A 26529-nucleotide genomic window follows, 5' to 3' on the forward strand; every position below is an offset into this window, starting at 1 on the left:
GTAAATAAAAATCTTGCCTGGTTTTGTATATCAGTGAATTTCTTGAGACAGCTTATGGACAGACTCATAAAGAAAGAAATGGTTGCTAAGGAAGCATGTACAGAAAGCATCCTTTGTAAAGCTTTTTAGAAGATAAAAGTTGCAGTAGGGAAATTTGCAGACCATCTTGCCACTACACCATGAAGCAACTTTATTCTGGCTCTGTATATTAAAAACCTTCTCAAAGGTACTTCCAAACTAGGTTTTACTAACTATTTCAGCACAGGTAGTTCCATGCCTCTTCCACTCAGCTACAGCAATGTTTTTTTCACATGACATGACAGTTGCAACCATACTGGTTCTCCACAGAAACCCAGAGATTCCAGAAATAATCTAAAACTGAATGAATTGTTCAGAGCCATGAACAAGCTTCATTCAAGCTAACAGAATGCAACTTTTTTTTTTAGTAAAATAATTGATTGTACAATGAGGTAATGCCATCTTATACTATGATTGCAAAGACTTCCTGGTATTCACATTTTCTTACTCCAGAATATATTTTTAGTAAGAGCCAGAGTTGTGCATACTGATTTCTACTGTTGCAGTTGTAAAACCAACTACATAAGAAACCAAAATTTAGGTTACATTACTTTAGTCCACAATCTACATACACAGTACTGGAAGATACAAATACATTAAAAACTCCTAAACTGCAAGCATAGCTTGGGACATAAAAACTGCTGAACTAAGGACTAAAATAGCCTTTGATTGAATTTATTTAATACTGAAATATATAAATAAGCAATTATAACTAAGTAAATAATATACAGACCAAAGCTATTTGTTATCTATGTATTCATTAGAATGTATACATCAAAAGGCAAAAAAAGGTAATTTGAAAACAAAATGTCTAAAGATTTACAGCCTGTAACTCAGTCATTCATACAATAAAAAGAATATCAAGCTGGAAAATTAGAATGTCTGTTCACAAAACAGACTTAAAACACACAGGAAACAACAAAAATGTTATAGGTTGGAAATAATTTTTGATTTGAAATAAATTGGAACAGTTTATATATGTTTAAAAGGTGAAACACCATCCTAGCTGAAGTTGACTACTTCCAAATCTAGGATGTATACTTTCTATAGCACATTCATATATAGTTATTATTACTACTGGCAAACAGATTTCCCTAACCCTGTTTTCAGCACAGTGTTTAATATTAGTTAATTTTATAAAGAATATGCATCAGCTTTACATGATAAATAGCTTTACATGTAACTGTATGACCTACGAAGAAAAACACAATAAAATTACATTCCTCGAAGGCACATTTATCAAGTTCCAAAACTGATTCTGAAGGATGTTTAGGGCTTAGCTTTATTTTTCATAATGCCTCATAGACTTAAACAACTAATATGCAATTATTTAATAGAAGAACTTACTGGAGAGGAATAATTTCTGGTATCCATCCAGTCAGTGTATGTAGAACTGTAAATTCCTCTATCTCTCTATCTGCAGTTTCACATACACTGTAAGAAAAAGCAGACATTATATAAAGATATATTATAACCAACTCTCAGTAAACCCTGTATTGCTTTCTGGAGGAGCAAAACCACACACAAACAGAATAGCGTGTTGAAAAACAAGTCCTTACTTGCAATTTTAGTTTTCCAAACCACTGCTGACTACTAGCCTATAAAGCCAAAAATTGCTTCATTGGTACATCTGTACAATGCAATAGTTTCAAAATTGTTAGCAAGCATACTATGTATACTTGCAAGCAGTAAAGCCTCTTTCTGCAGGGTTGGAGATGTGGGTTTGAAATCCCTCATGTTAGAAGGGTGATATGAATCTAGAACTTCAATTTCTTGAGCAGCTGCTCTAACTCCCAGGTTATTGTGCACGAGCAGGCTATATTTCCAGTGTACTCTTTCAAACTGGTAGTCTCTCCTACTACTCTCTGCAGAAATCTCTGTAGATCCTAAGAGGACGAAGGCTAAACATGCCATAACTTGGCCATGAATAACCCTTGTGCTATGGAGATATTCAGCATTTCAAACATGTTTCTGCAAACAGTTTCCTAACAGGCAGCTCTAGGCAAGTCCTTAGCCTTTAGATCACTCTTCTTACAGACATAAATCAATATAACCAGAACGTGGAAACCTGACTACCCAGATCAGAGTTCTGAAGTCTTTTCTGAAGCTTAGTCATTTAACACCTGGTGTTTATTCTTCATCTTATAGAAACCTGTGGCCATAATTGTCAATCACTGCACCATGAGCCAGCTTCTACTTTCCAGGTCAGTTTCAAGGAAATGGATCACCATAAAGTCCACAACAGAAGAACTGTAACAGAAGCAGCTTACAACACTCTAATTTCAGTACTGGTTAAAGCTGATAAAACTTCATTAAAACTTTTTGAACATTTCCATTTGGCAGAAAACCATGTGACGCTTTTCAGGAATAATGGCAAACAGATAAAGCAAACAGTAATTCAGCTTCTTTGCAAAGTTTTCTGTGCATAATTTTACAAACACGTCTAAAAAGGAAAGAGTGCACGTTTTGTAGTTACGGGGGATTTTGCTTTACTGATTCCTGGTGTGAGCCTCCAGAAAAGTGTATATGTGTTATTACAAACTTTTTTAGCAAAATATATTTCCCATGTATACTAAAACAGCTTACTTTTTTTGAAAATTCCATGTGACTTCACAAACCAAGTGAGATAATGAAACATACCTAGTATTGACCAGCTTAATGATAGCTTTGGACAGCAACATTGGCCAAAGTTCAATTTCATAGGCTGTAGCTGGTAGTAACAAATTATTCTCTTCATTGAAAGGCATAGTGTCATCCACAATGATTTTTCTCCAGCACCCCTATGATAGAGGAAGGAGGAGGAAAGAAGAAAGAAAACCCTGGGTTTGTGGGTTGGAAACCAAACATGTGGGTAAGAGAACTTTTAACAGTTTCCCAAGAACCTGACTTTACTGTAATTTGACTTCCATTACAGATGGCTTTAAAAGTTTTCATATAATACCTGAGAAGCATGGAAACCATATTCTATCTTATTTAAGAGATTAATTAATTTATTCAGAGATTAATTTAATTGCATCTATTTCCAAATATTTTTCCTTTCATATGTGTAGCCCATCATATTCATGCATTCATTGCTGTTTATTCAGCTACCATGACAGATACCCAAAAAAAAGTGATGGATTAAAAAAAGGCATAACTAAGATACCAGCTTTGCAAATGCCTCTTTAAGTCTCAGTCTGGAAATACTTGTTATACAAGCAGTGCCTCTTGTTTCCCAAGAACTGCCTGGGAATGCTGGCTGCAGTGGTTACTGTCCTGGAAAGCATTAAGATTGTATCTTATAAAACATTAGAGGAGAAAACACAAAATGACCAAAAAGTAATCAATACTCATATTTCCAGGAGAAGAAACAGGTAAGAAATTATACTGATGTCTTCAATATCAGGTACTTCTTTACTTGGTTTAACTAGTACCCCACACAATAATCTTGCCTACCATTCTCTAAAAAAGTCTCTGTCCTAGTGATCAATTCATAATACAGAGGCTAAGGAATTAGTGGGGCAACATCAAGTACTTCTGTTAATTCATACAGAAAATGACAAAGAATGACCAATAACTCAAATGTTCACCTTACATTACCAGAAAGGGCAAAATTACTGTTGTTTGTAACTGTAACTGTGCCTTCAAGGTGAAATGCCCATCCATTACCTCTATATGAGTTCTATAAGTTTCAGAAGAAAACAAATGTAGGTCATACGGCAAAGACACTCAAAATGCAAAAGAAAGGTTAATATTTTTTTCAGGTGAAAACTATTTCCTGACAGCCAAAACAAATTTTTTAAGATTTTCCAAGTTTGTGGAGGACCCAGTAAATGAAATGATCACATATTTATCTCTTTCAGTAACAGCTGAAGTTTAATACAGAGACTAGTACAAGTTGAAAAGTAAAGAAAAAGATTGAGGAGATATTTGGTTTTCTGTAGCTCAGGACATGTTTTGATTCAGAGTAGCAATTCTGTGCATGTAATTCTTAAAAAGCAAGACTGTTTTTTGTATATGTAGCATCAACTGCTTGCTTTTTATACTTAATACCGTCCATATCACAATTATTTTGCACCAGTAATAACCCTTTTACAGCATTTCTGTATTAACTCTAAAAAAAATTACGCTAGTTTAAGGAAATAAAACACCAAGAGAAAGAAAAACATGAGGGGCAGAAGGTTTATGGTTAGAAAAAGAAATCTGTAGATAAGACAAAGCACAAATAAAGGAACAAATTCAAGTAGGATGTGGGGTAGAACTGAAAGAATTTCATGCCAATTATGTGAAAAACTATCCAAGGTTTGATCTGGTGGACAACAATCCCCTCAGGACTCACTACTGCATTTTACTGAAACCAGTTCATTAGTCTTCCACTGTGCTTTCTCACCCTTTTCATTTAATTTTTCACTTTCTCCTGTGAAATCTGTTTCTCCTCTATCTCTACTGATATTTGACTTCTCTCATTTTCACATTTTCTTTAATCTCCCATCATCTGACCTTCTTTTTCCCCATTTTTCTTTCTGTGAAGTATTGACGTACAACCAAAGCAAAAGAAATGAAATAAACTCAAAGGCCCAAATCAAAACATAAACAAAGCAAAAGTGACAAAGAAACAAAAAAAAAACCCCACACTGATCATGCTTACAGAGACTTTGAAACGCAGTCTTTTATCATGTAAATACGCAACCTCTGCAGCATTAAATTCACGCATAGAACATGTCCTCAGCTGAGGAACCCAGTACAGTTACAACAGTAACATAGTTTCTGCCTTCTAAAATTCATGCAACTCTTATTCCATATATGAATGTAATTTATTCTGTATGTAGAGGCAGTAGTAAGGGATGAGGAAAGCACAGGCACGTAAATCATTTAAGTGCTCCCCCTTACAGAAAAATTAAGAGATTCTTCAGTTTTAACTACTTTCCCATTCCTTCCTCAGTTCTGGCTAGCTGACATAAATCTATAGTTAACTGCATAAAACTTCCTTTTAAAATATCATTTTTGATCTATATTGTATTAGAACTGTAAGATTTCCTTAATATATATACATGCTCTAGCATTATTTAAAAATAAAACTAAAATGCTCAGGGTTTTGTTCTCTCTCAGGAGACACATATCAAACTGCAACGTTCGTAAGTGCAGCTATTCAAAAGCTCTCCCCAGTTTTATTTGTATTTATGTTCAGTCCAAGAGATGGACAAATTTATAAACAATTTAACAGGGGGATGGAGAAATAAAAGAAATCCCTCCTCACTTTTATTCACATGAAGTTTTTGTAATATAACCACTAGAGTAATGGTTTCCGGCAGAAAAATAGAATATAAGCGATTTTTCAAGGGTCACGGAAATGTTTGAGTAATTATTTTGTATTTGTAGATGCAGAGATTTCTGAAAGAATTCTGCACTGAGGTGTTTCTAAGTGATGTGCTATATGCAACTGCAAGGCTCTCTCTACACCTCCAACATGAAACTCAGCCAGATTATCCACCTGAGGCATCGACCTGCTGCTGTCCCTCTTGAGGAACATCCCCTGATGCATGTGGTGCAAGTTCCTTTATTTTGAAGTTTTAAAAAAAAATTGTGAGATGGGAAGTTTGTGTCCTCTCCTTTTGTAGAGGAACACTAACTCAAAAAATTGTAAATTGGAGACTTGCTACAAAAAGCATTAGAAAAACAAAATCTCCTCTCTCTTCACCAAGTTATATATTCTTTTCCTCTCCTCATGCATATTTTGTCTCCTTTTGTTATGCATTTAAGAGTGCTGTCCTTGAGTATTCCAACTTCTGCTCTTACATTCCATCTTCCAAATAACTTCCATTAACCACATCAGCGCTTTTCACAAATATCACCCTCACAAAACCTTTTTCTCCTTATTTTTAAGAGCTCAATTCTCATACTATTCCTCTTTTTTTGACTGCTTCCTATTGGCTGAGAATCTTTGCAAGAGACCTCTATTTATTGTTTTTTACCATGGCTTAAAACCAAAAAACACCTCCAGGCTTTTTTCCCAATTTTTTTTAATTACTTCATCACATTTTAAAGATACCCATTCAGGCAGCACTGAGTGCTGCTTAGTATTGTCATAATATTCGGTGCTTAGAACTGTCATAATATTTTGAGACACAGAGTACAAAAAAACCAACCAACCAAACAAAACAACAAAAAAGTATAAGAAAGAAAGAAAAGAAAGAAAATGTCTGTGTGATAAATCAAAAACAGTTTAAATTGGATTGTAAGAGGACATGTGATATGAAAATCAAACTCTGTAAAAATAGGATGAAAGTACCACATGCAGCTCAACGAAACTATAAATGGTGAAAATTAATCACTTAAATCAACATTGTTTTAACCACTCTCTATGTGATATAGAATGAACCAACTATTTTCTTTAAAATGTACTGAAACGTGCTTTGGGCTAAGGAATGACATTGAAAACTGCTGTTTGACACACACATAAAAAAAGTCACAGGTATCAGAGAAGTTGTTCCAATAGATAGTTTGAATGCATGCAACACTAGCAACTGCCATTATTGGATCCTCTTTCTGCAATGCAATAAGCAAATGAACCCAAATGTAGTATTTTGTTGCAATGAAGAAAAAAAAAACTCCTAATAATCAGCAAAATTTTACATCATCTACAAAAAAAGAATATTCCCTTTTCAAGAAAAACTCTGTTTCACCAAGTTCTGAGTTGTACAAAAACCACATGAACTTAAAAGGCATTTTTACTAACATGCAGCAACAATTTGTCAGAACTGAAAAACCATATCCATTCAATAATAACAAACGCTTACCCTAAGCATTAAGATTTGCCATACTAGCTGCATAGACTTCTATATTTTACTCACCATCCAATAAAGTCTCACTATATATTTTCCATAGTTATTGTACAATGGCATGTGTCCCTTGGTAGCTTTACATAATGCATAAATGTGTTCCCATGGTTTCCAAAAAAGTGTGGATGTTCCATTAGTTAGGGTCTTTCCATTATATATTCTCCAGACTACATAAATTTCACTTACAATCCATCTCATCAGCTGAAAAAAGACACAAACAGGAAAAAAGTTTCTTAGCTAACATCTGTTAGAAAAATAAAATCAAGTCACATTATAACGATCCAAGAATAGAAAAGCTTGTTTCAAGTTAATCAATTACATTAAAGTATAGCTATGGTATTACCAGACTGTTACAGTGATTTATGTAAACAAGAATGAGAATAAGCTTTTACAAGAATCATTCCCAAAAATTAATTAGTGGTTCTGTGGACAGCAAAATTTACAACCTCTGTTGCCTGATGGCCACCTCCCATACAGTTTCTTGGTGCTGAATTTTTAATTCAATTTGAATGAAATAGAAATTATGAAGAACTACTATATTCATGAAGGCATTCAGATGCCTTGGTTCTATCTATTTGCGATTTTTCCCTGATCTGTAGGAATTCAGTAAACCTGTATTCAACTCTGGAGAGAAGGAAAAGATTGGCTGGGTGACAGACATTTGCACATACATGCAGGCACACCAAGAACATGACTTCAGGAAAGCTTGAATGAAAAGCATAAAAGATACATTAGAAAGGATGCATTTGCTCTAGGAAGGAGGGGAGGGAAGGGAAGGGAAGGGAAGGGAAGGGAAGGGAAGGGAAGGGAAGGGGAAGGGAAGGGATAAGAGAAAGGAAGGGAAGGGAAGGGAAAAGAGAAAGAAAGGGAAGGGAAAAGAGAAAGGAAGGGAAGGGAAAGAAGGGAAGGGAAGGAAGGGAAGGGAAGGGAAGGGAAGGGGAAGGGAAGGGAAGGAAAGGAAGGGAAGGGAAGGGAAAAGAGAAAGAAAGGGAAGGGAAAAGGGAAGGGAAGGGAAAAGAAAGGAAAAAAATCCCCCAAAACCCCACCCCACATGTTTGTAAAATCTCTTACCATCCTTGATATAATTTTTCATATTCTGGAAAAGGTAAACAGTAATTATACAACTCCACATGATTCTTTACCATTTTATTCCTATCATTCTTTTCTCAACTAAGAAATTTGACACAACTTGTTTCTTGATGTAGAAATTTGGAGTAAAATTCAAAAAGTTAAAAAAGTGAAAATGAAAGAATTATTTTAAGAGGGACATAAATGTATTTCTGCCTACCTCACTACAAAATATATGCTCATTTTCTGAAAGAAGGTCAAATGAGGCTTCATTTTTGACAACCACAGGAATCTAGGAGAAAGTAAATTAGTTACCTCCATAGCTAAATTATCTGAAAAAAATAAATAAACACTAATGTTTACCAGTAGTGACATGCAAATGTTAGACATTCGACAAATATTCATTAGACATTTGCAAACTAAAGGGCATCGATTTTCAAATCTTGTCATTGCTCTCTTATTTCTTAATAAAAATATTTTAAAATGTAAATGTTCAGAATTAAAAAACAAAACAAAACATTAGTCTTACCAGGAGATTAAAAAAAGCATCAAATGAAATAATTACATAAGTAAACTGAGATTTCTCCATTTTATTCACAATATTTGCAGGTCTGTATTTAAATCATGACCATAATACTGTCTCATACATTGAGATTTCCTTGGCCCCCCACCAAGACTCAAAGGTATTTGTTTCCTCATGGTCAGCTTAATAATGGGATTGTCAGTATGAACACAGTCTTTATCAAACCTTTGACTGTATTACGGAGTTTTGGTGAAATTACTTGTTCATACGGTCCATTTTCTTATGCAGCTTAGCAATAACATACTAGGACTGTAGTTTGTTGAACTAAATATATCTGTTCATCTCATCACTTATTGGTGATCATTTCTTGATTCTCTGCTTACCACACTAAATAGGCTTGTTTATGCTTTCTTTTATGGTTATTAATAGATTAGGTAGCAACATGCATCATCGTAATAGCCTTTCGTCACTTGACCTTTACATTAATTTTTAACAACTTAAAAATTTTTAGTAATCATAGCTTCCTGATTCAAAATATACTAGACCAAAACAAGCATCAAAATTTCAATCAGGTCTTAAAGAAAGCAAATGCTTTCTTCATAGTGCTATAAAGATAGATTTTAAAAGCTATTTTTAATGCAGATACATGTTTCCATGGCTTTCTGGGCTGCCAGTTGTGTTGTCCTCATCCTTCAGATACCTCTACTCAGTTTATGCATTTTGGCAGCATTTCTCATCCAATCTTTTGGTCTTGTCAATTACTCCCCTGACCTCCCTCTCTCCTTCCTCTATTAAAATTAAACTTGGACCTGTTTAGTGTCTAGTTAATAACAAATGGAACTGACAAGCTGACAAAAGGAAAACTGACAAGCCTGAAAAAGTTGAAAGGATGGTCAAAGTGCTTTAAAATTTTAAGCATTTAGTCTGAAGCAAAAATGCTTTAAAGCTTAGATTAGCAACAGCATTGAACACTAACCTTTGAAATGGTAGGCTGTTTATTTTCTTTGCATTTTAAAAATAAACCGAATAAGAGCTTTTCATCATTTTAAAATGTTATGATTACCTTCCAGACAAGTACTGTCAAAGATGTGGACAAGTTCTGTATGCAGACTGGCAAAATGCAAGAGATGAAGTAAGAAAAAAGTACTATACTTCTGGTATAGCTAATTCACGGTTAGAAGATAGATATTTATCTCAGATACCTGCTCAAGAGAAGCCTTAATTTGGAACAAACATAACTTGTCATGGAGTCGAGAAGCAGAGGAGGCTTGTAAGGTTACCCTATAGTAATGTTTTGCACCATGAAGTGCTGTGACATTGTCATCCCAGTAAGAAAGGCACTCAGACTCCATACAGTGTCATTTAAAATGCTGTTATTAGAGCTAACTATAAGGGAAGAGATTAGTATAGATAACCTTATGTCCTTTTAGACTCTGGGAGCCCAAGTTGTGCAGCATCAAATAGGCCTCTGATCCACATATACCATTCTGTGCAGATCTCACCCATAGAAAAGGTTACCGCATTTTGCTGTTACTGAGCTATGATAGGATTTGAGCTGTTACAAGATATTCTTACAATAAAATATCTCTGTTCATCATTTCTACTATAAAACAGAAAGAATGTTCACACAAGAACTTGCAATTAGATAAAGGCAAGGAGATACAGGTGGTGTAACTGCCAGTAAGAAGTGGGAGCTGCCTGAGTTTATCCAGCAACCAGGGATTTCACCCAGCACCATGCAGGCCTCAGGGCCAAGCTGTATATGCAGTATGGGTTGACTGTTACATGGGTCAGTGACTCTTACGTGTACAGTGGTCTCCTGGACAGGATGACTATGCATGATCAAGTGGGTTTTATCTATTGAAATAATTTCCTCTATCAGTTTTCCTCTGCTTATAATATAGATAGGGAAGCATATTGTTTTCGTTACAGCTTTGCTTGTTTCTTACCTTATGTGCTAAAAACTCATGTGGACGTTTCCATGAATGTACTTTTAGAGATGCTGGCAGCTCTATTTTCCCTTCAGGATCCTCAAAGAAATGCTACATAAAACAGGCATGAACAAAATGGAACATATTTTATTAATTACAGTATCGTGTCTTCCACAAGATTGAAAATAATATATTGTTCACACAATAATTCACTGAAGGGAAAAAAATAGTACCAATGGAACTAATAGTATCTATAACTGAACTAAAACAGTGCAATGCCCAAAATGAAGATTCAGTACAAAAGCTGCTTGTATTGTTCTGAGAAGTCCATGTGATCTGCACTGTCTAAATAGATCTATATGAAATGTTTTCTTTCTTTTACACCTTTCAGAAAAACCTCCCAAAAAACTATTTAAGCTTTAAAGTCAGGCACTCTTCTACAGAGTTCTCCCTGAGTACTTTTTCCAGCTAATTTATTTCTAAAGCTTTCTAAACTGAAGACTGAAGGTAAATACCTACCACCACACAAATAAAGCAGGTCCCATGCATTTAAAATTGGTATAGAAACCAAAAAGAATGGTAATTATACAGCACTGTGAATTAGACCATTAAAGAGAGAGAGTCTCATATAATTTTCAAACTTTCATTTCCAAAGTAATACTTATCCTCCATGTGAACAGAAGACATCAGGATATATGATAACTTGTTTACTTAATAGCACAATGTAGGATGAGGAGAAGCCTCTCATACTGCTGACTGAGAAACTAATTGGTTACATGGTTAGCGTCTTTTATTTGTGCCTGGAATTTTAAATAGCTTTTAGGCATACTATACACTGCTATGTATTTCACAGTCCACAATGTACTTTATCTTCTACAGACCAAACATGAGAAAGAGTTTCTGGGAAGAAAAAAGTATGCTACTTTGAGTACTTACTGATTAAAGGAAGGCAGAAGAAAATTCAGTACAAAAACATAAAAACCAAACACACCCTAAGGACTCCAAAATAGTATTTTCCCTGCCTTTTTTTCTTATTTGTTTCATTGTGTAAGTTCCTTTAACATATCAATCTGTAACAAACTATTGCAGGTACATAAAGGAAAAAAGCTAAGTTGAGGGGGAAAAAGAATCTTTTAGGAATACTTTTTTGAAAACTTAAAGGAAGCCTTGTAGCCTAGACCATAGAGAACTGTATCAACAAAGTTTACATTCTGCTTTCAGAGGCATCCAACCCTTACTATACAATGTAACAAGAAAGTTTATCACTTAAACACTAGACAAACCAGAAAAAGAAAGCGGAGGACCACCAAGGGGGTCGAGACACCTTTACCTTACAAGTGAAAAAATACCTTTAAGAAAGGATACTGTAGGTTCAGCTGACTGACAAAATCACGCTTAACTTATCTTTTATTTAAGGTGGCTATAAGAGACAACTGCCAGGTCTCAGGAGTTCACGGTTTAATGGCAGGAGCCTCAACCACAAGTTCTACAGGAAGCACAGGCAAGAAACAGGCACAAAAAACAGACAAGGTGAAATGTACAATCTCAGCAGCACACTGCTCTGCTCTAAGAGAGGCTATCATGTAGAGATACTTGGTAAAAGGGCTTTAGCATTACAAGGAAAGAAATCACTTCCAATCAATTCCTCTTCCCGCTCAAGAAAATAGGATTGTTTATATTCATGTTATAAGTGTAGTCAAAGGTACTGGAGGCCATCACTAATTCTGTTTCTAACTGAAATACACTATACAATGTAGAATTCTGGCTAGCTGCTAGGATCAAAAGAGGCCATATTAGAATATTCTTTAGATCTGTAAATTTATCTGCTGTGACTGACAAATTTAAAAACTCTTTTTAACATGTAAAAAGAGCAATGTTTCATACAGCTTGTGACTGAAGAACTGAATGATCCAGTAGCACCTCAGAATGTCTCTTATGCTAAAAAAGAAATATTGCAGTTACAAGTATTTTTAAATTTTATCTATAATAATAATGTCTGGCAGACCTAACAGATTAGTGCCAGATAAATGTTTAGAGCACAGACCAAACACACCAAATGTGGTAATGGAACAGAAGAAAGACACAAAGGAAAATTATTTACTTGTTAAGTTAATGGCAGCATTAAGTATAGAACCTATACCTTGCCTCTAAACAGTACTTTGGTCCCATAGGAGTACAACAAATTTATGCCTGGGATAAGAAAAAAAAATAAAATCTAGAAACATATGCTAACATACAGATAGCACACAAGAATACATATTCTGTATGTTCACACATGAGCATATGAACAATGCAGAACTTATATACAGGTGATCAAGCATGGTATTATATGGTTTTAAATATCACTTTAAAATGATTAGTTTAAGAAGCTCTTTAAGAAATAATTTTATTACTATTCTGCACAAAATGCAGATACATTAGAATCACAGAATCATAGAATAGTTAGGGTTGGAAAGGATCTTAAGATCATCTAGTTCCAAACCCCCTGCCATGATAACAAGTTTGAAGGAGTAAAAATACAGATGAAACTTAAGTCATTCCACCTGAAATCATTCTATGATTCCATGATAAAAAACAGGTTGAAGGGACCTCAAGAATCATGTGGGTCAACCTTTCTAGGCAAAGCATGACTGTGACTAGATGTCCTAGCACCCTGTCCAGCCAAATCTTAAGTGTCCAACACTGAGGAATCCACCACTTCCCAGCGGATATTATTCCAATGGCTGATTGTTCTCATTGTGAAAAATTTTCCTCATGTCAAGTTGGGATCTCCCCAGGAGTTACGTGTGCCCATTACCCCTTGCTTTTATCATGTGACCCATTGTGAAAAAGGAGTCTCTTATCTTCTCTGTACCCACCCTTTAAATACTAGAACATGGTGATAAGGTCTCCACTGAGACTTCTCTAGGCTGAACAAACTGAGGTCTCTCAGCCTTTCCTCATATGGCAGGCTTCCCAGTCCTTTTATCATCAAAATTGTGACAAATACTCTATTAAATACAGGTACAAAAAAATAAAGTAGAAATATATATATGTCACACAGCTTACTGAAGTAGGACTTTTCCCAGTTTTATCTTTCTCTTTTCCAGCTTTTCCAGTATCCCATTTTTCTGCATTGATATCTGCTTCGTTCCATTCTGGCCAAATAGGAAATCTCCACTTCTCACTGGAAGACACAGTTACACTGGGAAACAAACAGAGGCATGAATAAAAATAAATAGTATGCTAGGCAAGGGTAGAAGGAAGATTTTTATCTTTTGGGTTTTTTTTGTTTTGGTTTTTTTTTTTTAATATACTGTAATAAAAATGTTAGTGTTAGTAACTACAATACCTTTTTGTCACTAAGATAAGCAAGCCTATAGAAGTGCTAGGTGGTTTTATTAGGTATAAACCAACAAAATATGCAAATACATTTATATGAGGATTTCTCATATTGGTGTAGTAAATGGGACAACTGAAGCACAAAAGCAGAATCCAAGGGCAGTTTCCTCCCTCTTCTTTTTCCCCTACTTCAAGCCACAGGGTTCTATTTCCTTTCCTGTGCCACTCCTAGCATTCATGACCCAATTCAACACACTCACCCATCCGAAGACTTTCCTTTTGGCCCCCCTCACTTCTTTTCTTTAACCAACCAAAAGGAGCTTGGCATGGATAAAAAACATACTGGGGAAAAAGGAATCCCACTTCTAGGCACCTGTGAACTGTTAGACCAATCTGTCTGTCCCCAGTCATCTTCATTATCAGGGCCTCTTGTGCTACCTGCACTTTCACTACCCTCTTCTTGGGATTCACAACTCAAGAGAAAAACTTTGCTGAGACTGAAAGGATTTTCACAAGACACGACATGTTCATAGCTGCCAACCAGCACTTGTAGTAGCTGTGCACATCGTTTGTCCAGTACAAAGGGCTGAAAAACTGAATTAGCTACAATTAGAATACAGTAGCCCCTTCCTCCTTAACTAACAAAGCTGGAAGCAAGCACAGTATATGCAGGTCGCATCTTAATTATATTCACTCAAAGCCACTGGCAATAAAATGCAGATGTTGTCCACTCAAAAGAAGAAAGGGAAGAAGCTGCTGGTACCCAAGAAGCAATCTGGCACCAAAAACTGAGTAAAAGGGTTTAAATAAATTGTACTGCATAAAAAACATATGGACTTCAACCGACTGGAAAAAAGGCCTAAGGTCAGAATTTCCTCACTGATACTCAGCAGTGTCCTACAGCAGAAATACAGTATTAAACAGAGACTTTTCTACTACTGGAGCCTTAATAATATACTTACCTTATACTTCTATTACATTATTTATATCAGCTATAAAAAGTTGTTTTGTTGTGCTTTTTTTTTTAAATAAGAAACAGTAGAATTCCTACAAATATGTCGAAGAGACCAAGAACATAGCAGCATTTTGGGCTACACCTGGAGAGTGTTTTTACAAACTGGTGCTAAAAATTACTTATTTTAAAAAATAAAGCTTTATTTCTGTAGAAACTGACATCTTCAGGAGATTTGAATGGGACAGCTTCCACGATTTCTTATATTTCAGAACAGTTTTTTTCTTTAACTCCTGGCCAAGTATTGCATATCATATCATGTGGATATTTATACTGATCATTAGAATACAGATCATCAGTGATAAAACCATACTCACATTTTAAACCTCAGAATTCTAGCTTTCTCTCGAGATTTTGTCAACTCCACAGAAAAGAATAAACCCTGATTATGATTTACAGCATCACTTTGCACAAAGCATTTGACATTTCAGATAAACAGTTACTGTGTCATAAATCACATGCTCTTTGCTTTAGCTGCTGTACACAGTATTCCTTCATTGCTCCTATAGAGGTGCAACATTAATTACAACTATATTAAAAAGGCAAACACAGATTACACGAGTAGTCTGGCTAGGGGAAAATGGTCTGTACCAACTGACACCAGAAAATACTATTATGCCTTATTTCCCAGAAACAGGAACAAGTCACATGAAGAAACAGCAGCATTGTTCAAGTGTAGAGCAATGAAATTACAAAAGAAAAGGTTCATCTGGAGTCAAAATAATCAAAGGACATTAAAAGCAAGGAAAGGCTTCTGTAAGCATGCTGGAGCAAAAGGAAGACTAAATAAGGAAAGTGTATGTCCACTGCTCGGTGAAGCAGGGAACTTAGCGACAAAGTACATGGGAAAGGGCGTTACTCAATGCCTTTTAGTGTCTTGGGTTTTCTTGGCAAATTTGGCCCTCAGGCTTCCCAGCCTATGAGTCTACTAACAGGGTCTGTGGGAGTGAAGCATTATGTACAATTAGAGGAAGGCAGCTAGGATGCACTTTAATCCAACAGGATGTACACAGCTCCATGGAACTAGTTGGAATGTGAGCAAAGGTACTGAGGAAGCTGACTGAAGTCACTCCGAGGCTCCTGTCAATCACATTCAAAAGACCATGGCAATGGGGTAAAGTTTCTGATGAGTGAAAAAAGACAAACATCACACTCAAAAAAAACAAATGGCAAGAAGGAGAATCAGGGGAACTACAGTGCTTCAAAATGCTTCAGACTCAAATGGACAAGTGACTAAGCACCCTAATCTAAGCTGGCCCTGCTTTGAGCAGGGAGTTGGACTAGACAGCTTTCAGAGGTACCCTTCTATCAACATTTTTCCGTGATTATTCTGTGATAATGCATTGCTAGCAATAATAAGGACAAAGACATGGTTAGTTATTATCTAGACAATAACTACATTCACCCACTCTAACAGTAACTCTTACTGGAAGACAGCTGTGAAAATTCAATGCCATCTGTGCCTTCTGCTGTGCAAATAAAAAAATACAGCTTCTGCCATTCTAAGTGTAAGGAAGATGAATTCTCTGGAGTGATACTTTGCTTTGCTTTTCCATCTTTGTAACCTCAGTCATCTGTAAATGGCCTCCAGCCTCTCTCTATTATGTGTGACCTTTCATTAATGGTATCATTTTTTCTCCAGCGTTTTCTGGAAGGCTCAAATAATGCTTCATTCCATATATACAATAATACTTAACAAGCAATTGAAAACCCTGAAGTGTTTCTCAGTTTCTTTTGATTACTAGGAATGCCTATTTCATTTCCAGTTGTTTTAAGGTATCTGCTGTATTTGTCTTAACTGCAACCATGAAGATCAATAAAAACTAGAATGTTAGCTGTACTGACAGTTCCAACATTTGTGATATTTGAAGTTCTGCCTCTTTCAACATTGATTTAAATACAACTCCTGGCAGATTCTTACATATACTTATAAGCAAAACATGACAAGTTAAAATTTTTACTTTTTCTACTTTTTCAGTATTTCAAATGAAGTATGAGTGACATATGTAGTGATTTTTAAAAAATCTAGAAATACTTCTATATTTTTTTTTATCTCTTTTTCTCCCTCTAGGTCTGCATTTGCTCTTTTAAATATTTATAGAGAAGCATGGAAGTTTCACTCAATAATAATGATAATAATGATAAAGATGTTCTGAAACCATTCCCAAATAAAATCAAATAGTAATTTCAGTAACTGCTGTAAGATTTGCTTTGGGATGATGCTGGAATAATAAAAAAATCTGTATTTTTTTTTTTTTAAAGTGAGATATGGCAAGACTTGGCTAGATTACTATCACACTAAGACAAAAAATTACTTTCCAATACATTCTGACATAATAGAATACCTTCAACACTAATGTGAGAAACATGAAAACAGTGCTATCTATGACAGAAGTCTAAATTAATTTGGGGAAGCCCAATGCTCCTTCTTCTCAAAAAGGACTCAATAATATTTTGGGGAAATTCTTAAGGAACTGCAATTTAATTGAACTCCAAATATAAATAAATAAAAAAGACATCTGAATTTATTATAATACTGTATTTGAGTAAGGCTATTAAGTTTCTGCATTACAAGAACTGAATAATATAATTCATTGAGAATTCCTTGAAGCAAACTAACAGACACAAGGACAATGCAAACCATTACTGGTATTTTATGCTCACACTGGATGGCTTCATTGTGAAATAGTATTTTAAACACTAATTTACTGACAGACTTCTTTTTAATCCTGTGCTAAAGAGAAAAAGGAAGAATAAATTCCCTAAAAGAGAAAAAAGGAAGAATAAATTGCCAAGTGAGGGAAACACTACAAAGTTAGCACTAATTCACCTCTGAGCCTCTAAGCAGCTTCTCCAAGAATACTGGCACAATTGACATAGTGCAAACAGGGGAAATTGGGAACACCAGGATACACAAACACAACAGGTAAAAAATTTGCAGGCATATTGTAATCTAAGTTTTTCAGAGACTTAAGATTTAATAAAGAGAAAGGAAGCAAGCCCACATGGTACCGGAAACGTGTTCTCTCAAGTTAAACATAGTCAGTCTGTAGAAATACTCTGCACACTGCTCACCCACTCTGTAAGCAAGATCTTATCAGCATGGACAATGGAGTCTAGGGAGCAAACATTTTCTTCTTAAAGTAGGCAAATCTACCTGTAAACTATTTATGACCATTCCTCCCAGAGAACCCAGCAACACTGAAGGGAGTCTTCTCAAGAAAATGGCATAAGTACTGGTATTTAGTTTCAGAACAGTTTAGTTACTTTACCTTCCTTTCCCTGTACTCCTTTAATTCTGGTTCAGCAGACAATAATAACTCTGTGACACTACACAGGTTTTTTAGAATTAAGGAAGACACCTTTCTCTCCTTTCTATTCTTTCCTCCAGATAAAGGTTTAATGCTCTCTTTCCTAACACTCCCTTGCAAAAGTTAGATGCACCTTTAATCAATAAAACAAAACAAAACTCCAAAGGAGGAAATGAGATATCTTCATGCGATAATTTTGATTGGGAATATTTGAAACAGATAAAATTGTTCTGTAGTTCTATAACAATGCTAGTACTGCTTCCACAATGACTCCAAAGCTTTATGCAGAAATCTGGTTGGAGACTTGACAGCTTCAGCTTTTTCTGTCTCTATGTCTATACCTCAGAAATTAGGAAAAAAATCCCAGGAATTCCACCTCATCAATGAGTTCTTCAGGCTTTCTGGTTAATTATGTGTATGGATATATCAAATCTTTTTTATTCTTTCTGCAAACCTTGTCTTTCCTTATGACACAGCTTGTGCAGCAAAATCCTTTCCCTATTTTCATTAAGGCTTCATTTGTTTATTTCTCTTAAACCTACTTAAGTTTCAAAGTTTAAGATCTGCTTTATATTATCATCCTACAAAATCAATACAAAAGTTTTCATGACTTAGGACACTGTATGGAGATCTCTGCTTGAGGGCTGAGAGGCAAAATTGAAAGCTTTTTTGATTGATTTAATGAATTGCTACTCAGCAGCTGAGCTACAGTTACTGTTTATGCATCTGTTCTTAGCCAGCTTCAACTGGAGACTAAAATGTGTGTTCGCTTAAAGCACACTTTGTAGAATCAGAAGACCAAGCATTGGTATCTGTAACAGCAATTGTTAAAACAAACCAGCCATTTTATTTGCAGCATGATACATTTAGGCAGTATGGTATGATGAGGTATTTATATGTTAGCCTTTCTGTAGACAAAATGATTGCGAGTTTGCTCTTTGTTTGATTCACTCTATTAAGAATTTGTTTATCTCCACAGCAGGACATTTGTTGCTAAATAATTGCCAACAGGCTATCACTTCATCCTATCTTAGTGCTCCCTGTAGGTGTTTTATATGGTCAAGGTTATTACCCATAGCATGTTTTAAAGATTAAAAAAATAAAATCTGGATTTTATCATAGAAATATCCCAACAGAAGACAAAATCTATTTGGTGCTCACCATTTTTACCTTGTTCCCCAGAATGTTGCCAATCTTTTATCTTTCATTAAATACTATCTATTCTTTCCATAAAATGTCTACAACCGTTACACTGTAAATCTTAGTTTCATTCCAATGCCAGAAAATACACTATTAGCATCTATCTAATGTCACTTACTACAGTTCTTAGGATGGCAAATAAGTAACAAATATGATTCAGTAACAGGTAATGATATTTAGGTATCTGGCACATCAGTGACTGGAGCTCCAGAGATGAAACTTTCATCCTTCTTTCCTCCTTGAATTGTTCCAGATGCTTTGAATTCCTATGTATGTATAGAAGATCAATCTCAAGAAAGTGATGGGAGTGAGGAACCTAACATCTCATATTCCCCATTGGATATCAATCTTGGATCACATTGAGATGAAACTTCTGGGCTCTTTTAACTTGCCAGGAAGCAGTAAAGAAACACGTGTCCCTTCCCTTGGATAGTTTGAGCAGTCAGAAAAAAACAATTTCTGGTCCCATTAAAGGCTTTTGTATTCAGAAAAAGAGGGCAGAGAACAAACAGATGGCGCAGCTTCTTCAAATGTGCCCTGTGGGGAAGCTACTTCACTTTGTCCCTTATCTTTTCAGAACTCAAAAACAAAAGTCGCCGCTGAAGACCTCATTTACCCTCATTCTTTGAAACTCTAATAGATGAATTTTTATTTTATTTTTTTTTAAGTAGCATCTGAATATCTTAGAAATCCCCAGCAGAAACCATGGCAACACTCAAGTTCATAAGAATCTAGAAAGGATATGAGAACATTCAATCGAGTATCAGTAACTGTAGAAAAATTAATTTGCTCTTTTCTTTCATACCTAGTGCCACAAGAGGAATGGCCAGAATGAATCATGATCATACAATCTAATAAGCAGCTAAGGCAATAGTGTCTTCTCTATTTGTAGTATAGTCAGTACTGATATTTAGGTGTTGTTTACTGTAACTTACCATTATTCATATCTTGGACACTAGAGCCAAAACTTAAAGGACTCTGTAGTTAAAACATGCTAGTCTGAATGACTTAAGCCATGGATGCAGTTCAGGTATAATAAGCAGAAAAAATATTTGTGAAGCATCTAAGTTGCAATGATAGTTGTTTTCAAAGCCTATTACAACAGGGTTTTGGTTTTTTTTGTCACTTTTGTGTACTGGGGTAGGATTTCTTCCTCAAAAAGCACATATAGCTGTCTGTGTGAAGCAAGATCAAACTGTGGATAAAGTGAAGAATACCAACTGATTATTCTTTATAGGCACATTATCTTTAAAAGAGTCTGTAATTTGGATCACTACTTTCAAGTGTAATATTCTCATTTCTAAACATAGCTGACATCCTTGCAGGTGTCAGATGAACTACTAATAGACTTCAATAACTTGCCAAGAATGAGCCTGCTTCAAATGTGCACATATTTGCTAAGACAGAATGGTCAGCCTAGCCTCACATTTAACCTTGCAAGTTAGAAATCCACATTTTCTTACTTTTATTTGCCTGCATATTAATGGGAGGCAGGATGTGTTAGAATTTCGGACTCTTTCTAACCTTCTATTTTTGTATTCCATTTTGCAGGAGGAAGAATAGTTTTATTGCACAAGCTATCATTAGTAAGTGCCTCAAAGCCAGAAGCAAAGTCAGGTGAAGTTATAGACTTCAAAAATACAAGCGTGGACACTGTTGCTTTCAGCAGCAGCAGAAGTCACAACTCTGGAGCCTGTGAGTACAATACTAGAAAAACTCAACTGCCATTTTCAATGGCAAGAGCCAGCTGTAATAAAAGTTCTCAGCTCCTGATTCTATGGAGCCAGATGTTTGCTGTAAGAAACCTTTTAATAACTAATGGGAAAAATACACTATTTTATGTATCTGAAAAACACCCTTGACAACAGAAGGTGTCAGATAGCCTGGAAGTCGTTCATCTGCCAGCCTTGTGTTTTACCACACTGGAGGTCACTTAGACTTTAAAAAAACCCAACAGTGTAACTGAGCATTGGAACAGGTTGGCAAAAGAGGTTGTGGAATCTCCTTCCACGAAGATACTCAAAAGCTGTGTGGATACAGTCCTGAGCAATACTGCTCCAGGTGACCCCACTTGAGCAGAGAGGTTGGACTAGATTGTGGCCCCTTCCAGCCTCAGCCGTTCTGCGATTCTGTGACAACAGCTCAATTAAGAACTCTGTTCAAGTACAGTCAAGGAAAGCAAATAAAAAAAGTAGGACAAGAAATCAGTGCAGCAGCACCGAGTATAATCAATTTTATGTCCTCTGTATGAAATATTATGTTTGGTTCAGTCACCCTGGCAATGTAAAAATAACTTTGGAAATTCAGGGACAGACAGTAGTTTAGAGCTTGGAGAAATAACAAAGTGGAAACACAGAAAATACTGAGTAGTAGAAGTAAGAAAGTACTGCTTATCTGTTCTCATGACACAAGAAAAATAATGCATCTAACATAAAACACAGCAAATTAAAAAATGATAAAAGAAAACACCTGACTGCTCGGTACATAATCAGCCAGCAGAACTCTTTTACATCAGATGTGACTCAGGTGAGAATAATGATCTATAGCTTCTGGAAGAGGCTATCTGCAGCAGCACATACCTCTTTCAAACTCAGAACAAACAAAAAAAAAAAAGAAGAAAAGGAACATGCCACTTGGGGGAATCTTAGTTCCACGCCACTGAGCTCTGTGTGAGAAACCAGTAGCAGTTCAAAGACTTCCCACTTGTTACGGTTGTCCTCCAAAGCTGAAAGCTGAGGATCTCTTTCAATCTCTTCTTTACTGTATGTGATTCCAAGAGGGAATCTGCAATGATGTTTCCCCATATAATTGTACAGCACCTTAGAAATTTTGGAACCACTAACTTTCCTGAGTTTGTTTCTTCTAGTGCTCCCTGCTAAAAAGATTGAGCAGGCCTTAGAGTCAGCTATAAGAATGCTGGTAAGATTGCAGCACCTCTTTTCACACTAGAGTTTGGTACTCAAGTATCTTTTAAGAACATGGCTTGTGTTTTGTTCCTTTCTTTGGCATTTCTTCCTTGTTGGCTTCTGTAAAATGTTTCTGTGCCTTCTGTATGGCACCTGGATAATTAACTAAGAACTAAAAATCTCTGCATGGCAGAGCACATCAGTACTTCTGTGGATTTAGGTCAACTAATTTACAAAGCACTTAGCAGGCGTTAATAAGAAAACCAGAAATCCCATTTCTTCATCTGTGGTTACAGAGAGCTCACAGGAGAAGCTAAAGACCATTCTGCTTAAGTAGATGAATAATCCATAGCACACACCATCTCCAACATATTTTAAGATGCTCTCCAGTTTCAAAGCACAATTATTATTATTCTTTTGACAGCTCTTTTTCTGCTATATAGTTCTACTGAAAGCTGCTTTTCCCTATTACACTGTTCATCATACTGTTCATTGTAATAGAAGCTTAGACTTCTATTGCAGTCTCCAACCAATGGCTCATGAAGCATGTTTGCCTGCAGGATCCTCTGTCATTGCTTTGAGCTCCACAGAGCGAAAACCCTAAAATGAAGATCGGTAGGGAGCACAGCATTTAGTGTAATATTGCCAATGGCACATAACATTTTTGCGGCCAAGAGTCCATGAAGTTTGAAATCTACAGATCAGGGTAGGCTAAGCTCTCAGGGGCTCATTGTTTTAATTAGAATTAACTAGGAAAAGCAATTTGAATACATAATTTCCTAATAAAAATGTAATCAAGTTAATAAAAAATTAAACTTACTGGTTGGCTTATATGCAATTTTAATGCATTTAACGTATTTGCTTGGGAAAGAATACCTTGCCTCACCACAGTGCATGAAACAAACAAACAAAAAAAGTTAAAAGGCAGAAGAAAAGGAAAAATAAGTACTAACAACCTGACTATATAAAGTTGTACTGTATTTACATACTGTAACATTACAATGAATGAAGCACAGGGTCTGAAAGCAAGATTTTCATCTTTCTGGCCAGAAAATGCTAACACTAAAAATTTTAGCTGTGCTTAACTCTCCTTCTGAGACTAACAAAAATACTGGCCTTGGAAATATGAGCTATGTAAAAAAAAAAAAAAGACCATAAAAGACAGCAAACAAAAAGCACATATTTTATGCTCAGGAAGGACAACACAAACTCTTTAGGAATGTCTCTATTTTTTTTTTAGATTACAATTTAGGTATTAGTACAATAGCACAATGACAGTTTGCTGATGCACATTGATGCAGTAAGTTCTGAAGAACAATGATAAACTAAAAAACTTTACCCAAATTGAACCTAAGATCATAACACCTTTATCCACTAGCATTACCATGTCTGGGGAAAGTAAGTATGTGCATGATGGTACCATTTGTTCAGCATCTCAGTGGATTTTTTTTTCTGCAAACTTGTTCCATGACTCCATGTAACTCTTTATATTAAAAAATTGAAACTTACGGTAACCAACATGTGCATTCCAGCACAACACTAAAAGCAACTTCAGGTTCTTGCTATTCCCAAACTTCAGTCAATCTAGTGAGCCCTACCCAAACAACAAAAAAAGTCATCTGTTCAAGTCTATATTCTCTAAAACACTGCTGCAGCCTAAACCTTAAGAACAGTTAGCTGAGGAAGACATGCTGGCAGCGGATAAAACCTCAGTTACAAGCCGTGGCTGAAACCTTATCCTGGGCATATGGGAATTCAAGTATGAACTGGCAATGCCAGTATTTTTTCTGTTCTTACTGTCCTAGCCTTTAATTTTAATAGCAAACATTAGGTAATCCTAGGCTTTGGGGTAGCAATCCACTGTACAACAGCAGTGCAGCAACCTGCTACTCATCACAATCAATCAGGCACACAGCTAAGCTTTAATCACTTCTTCCAGGCAGTCCAGGCTTCAGCCTGTCTCTGCAGGTTCTTAAGGATCCATCAGCAGTAACTATAGCACAAAGTTACTGCTCTTCCTGAAAACAATTCCAGCACCACTCTGACCTTCCCCTCTACATCAGTGGCCTCTGCCACAATTATCCCTAAATCACTTGCCTCACTTGGCACTATCAACTCCTCACTTTTGTCCCTAATATCCAATATCCCAAACCCTAATTCCGATAGAAGCTGATGGCTCAAGTTTAAATCAGAAGATTGGGTTTGATGGCATAGAGCTTCATTAAAGTAATTTAAAAAGCATTTTAATATATTATCCACTCTTACTAGCCAGAATCTCTTTTCAGTGCCAACAAAGACATCAATTCCTATTCACTATGGCCATTGAAGCCTGGGAAAGATCAGATTCTCAGTAGCCTTTAATGCTTCAATTAAGAAAAGCTATTAGAACAGCAGTTCTTTTGAGCTCTTCAGCCTGTCATCTCTAGCAACCTGGCTAGCTCCTGAAGGAAACTGCTACCTAATTAGAAAGCAGGAATGAAGAGACACCCATGCAAAGTCTGGCTAAGCGAGTCCACTGCCTTTTGAAAGAGTCTACCTGCTTTCTCTGTATGCTTCCAAGGTCCCACTCCAGCACTGCAATATATCCACCAATAATCTCTGTTTATTTTCTACAGTGCAGATGTACTCTGCTGACTGTGGTAAGCATTTATGGGGGAAAAAAGAAGCCTCATCTCACTGGAAATCAAGCAAAGTAATTTCAAGGTTATTGAAATATATTGTCCAGATGTGTTTGTACACATTACTCTCAGAGGGCTTCTGCATTAGCATTATCCACAACAGCTGAAATTATAACACTGTAATTCTTTGTGGTAAACACTGACAGCTCTCAGGATGTATATTTTATAAATTATTTCTAAAAACTATTAGCTGTTCTTCTTTTTTATACTACTGATATTTCTATTCAGTATTTCAATTGAGAAATATAAAAGCGAGTGAGTAGTATTTAGTATCAAAAAGGCAGTATTAGACAAAAAATGAAATACTTTTGACATTTTTATCCCTGCAACTGCAAGTTGTATTCAAAAATAAAGCAGAGATCTTCAGAGAAAACCTAGCTTGCCATTACCACAGAATACTAAACTTTCAAGACAACATTTTCCCAGGTAGCCTGTGAACATCCCATTCCTCTTTCGGACACAGGGATAGTAATATTACCTAAGTTCTCACACACTTGCACAAAATTTGTACAGTAGAAGCTGACAGTTGCAAACGCACTGAACAAGCTTGATAACAATGAATATAAACAGATGTCAAGGAAATATCTAGTAAGTAATTGTCATATCTCCAACAAACACAACTCCAGTCTTACAGTATTTGTGTACAATTCACTTCCAATCTCCACAACACACTAAAAAAAGACAACTTGGTAAGCTGCCTTTGATAAAACATTTATGATGACTACCAATACTTGCCTACTATTTGAAGAAAATCATTCCCTGTGGAAATATAGAGCAATTTGTTCAGCACAGGAATTACCAACCAAAATGAGGACTGAGTCACAGGATTACATAGTACAGCATCATTCTCTGTTTCGTGAAAAAATGGGGCTAGTTCTTCTGTAAAATTTTCAATTTAAGACAAAACTTACAGGCAAGTTTAGAATAAGCTGTTACTAGCTTTCTTTAATTTAAATTGATTATCTACAGCTCAACACATGCTAAAGCAACATTTTCCCTGACATTTTAAATGAGAAGGTTTATCAGATCAGCTGCTGAAATTGGAAAGAGATGCACTGGTCTTAAACCAACATTTTTCCATCCATCCATCCATCCATCCATCCATCCATCCATCCATCCGTCCGTCCGTCCGTCCATCCATCCGTCCATCCATCCATCCGTCCATCCATCCATCCGTCCATCCATCCAAATGGCCTTAACAATATTTAAGAATGATAAAAAGTGATCAGGGATAGGTTAGTTGGAAAATTAGTATCAGAGTTGCTGCAAGTTTAGATTTTTCATGTCACAGATTTTCTCGTTTCCCCTTTTACGTTACCAGCATTTCTGGTAATGGATATACTAATATAAGTATTAATTGATATAAACAGATGTAGGTGTGTATAGTAAAAGCTGTTCTGTCAAATAAGATTACTCATTTTCATTTATTGTTTTTTAATTTTTAAAAAAAGGATCACCTCATCTCTTCATATGCCTAAGTAACTTTCAGGATAGTAAGATGTCATATGGAAATGTGTTTAGCACATAGACTGAAATATCCTGTTTATAACAAAGGCACTCTATATCACAGTGGCAGAGCAGAAAAACCCAAAAGACATGATACAGTTTAAACAGAAGTTATAGGCTTAATGAAAAAAAATAATGCAAGCTATATATTCTGTGTTATGGAAGTTTTGCATTACA

The 26529-nt window shown here is 35.8% G+C and overlaps 1 protein-coding gene across 1 annotated transcript in view; it reads right to left on the reverse strand.

The window, feature by feature from the left end:
• ADGB (androglobin) overlaps positions 1 to 26529 on the reverse strand; it is a 106744-nt gene that overhangs the window by 77701 nt on the left and 2514 nt on the right. The window contains exons 2-7 of the mRNA XM_061378781.1: positions 13467 to 13602; positions 10437 to 10529; positions 8185 to 8256; positions 6909 to 7097; positions 2719 to 2858; positions 1426 to 1512 (exon numbers count right to left, since the gene is read on the reverse strand). Coding sequence (XP_061234765.1) covers positions 1426 to 1512; positions 2719 to 2858; positions 6909 to 7097; positions 8185 to 8256; positions 10437 to 10529; positions 13467 to 13602 — 717 coding nt within the window. The remainder of the gene's footprint in view (positions 1 to 1425; positions 1513 to 2718; positions 2859 to 6908; positions 7098 to 8184; positions 8257 to 10436; positions 10530 to 13466; positions 13603 to 26529) is intronic.

Source organism: Neopsephotus bourkii, unplaced genomic scaffold (assembly GCF_033783945.1).
Source record: "Neopsephotus bourkii isolate Nb327-2 ecotype Australia unplaced genomic scaffold, CSIRO-AGI_Nbou_v1 NB_1767, whole genome shotgun sequence".
Lineage (NCBI taxonomy): Eukaryota > Metazoa > Chordata > Aves > Psittaciformes > Psittacidae > Neopsephotus > Neopsephotus bourkii.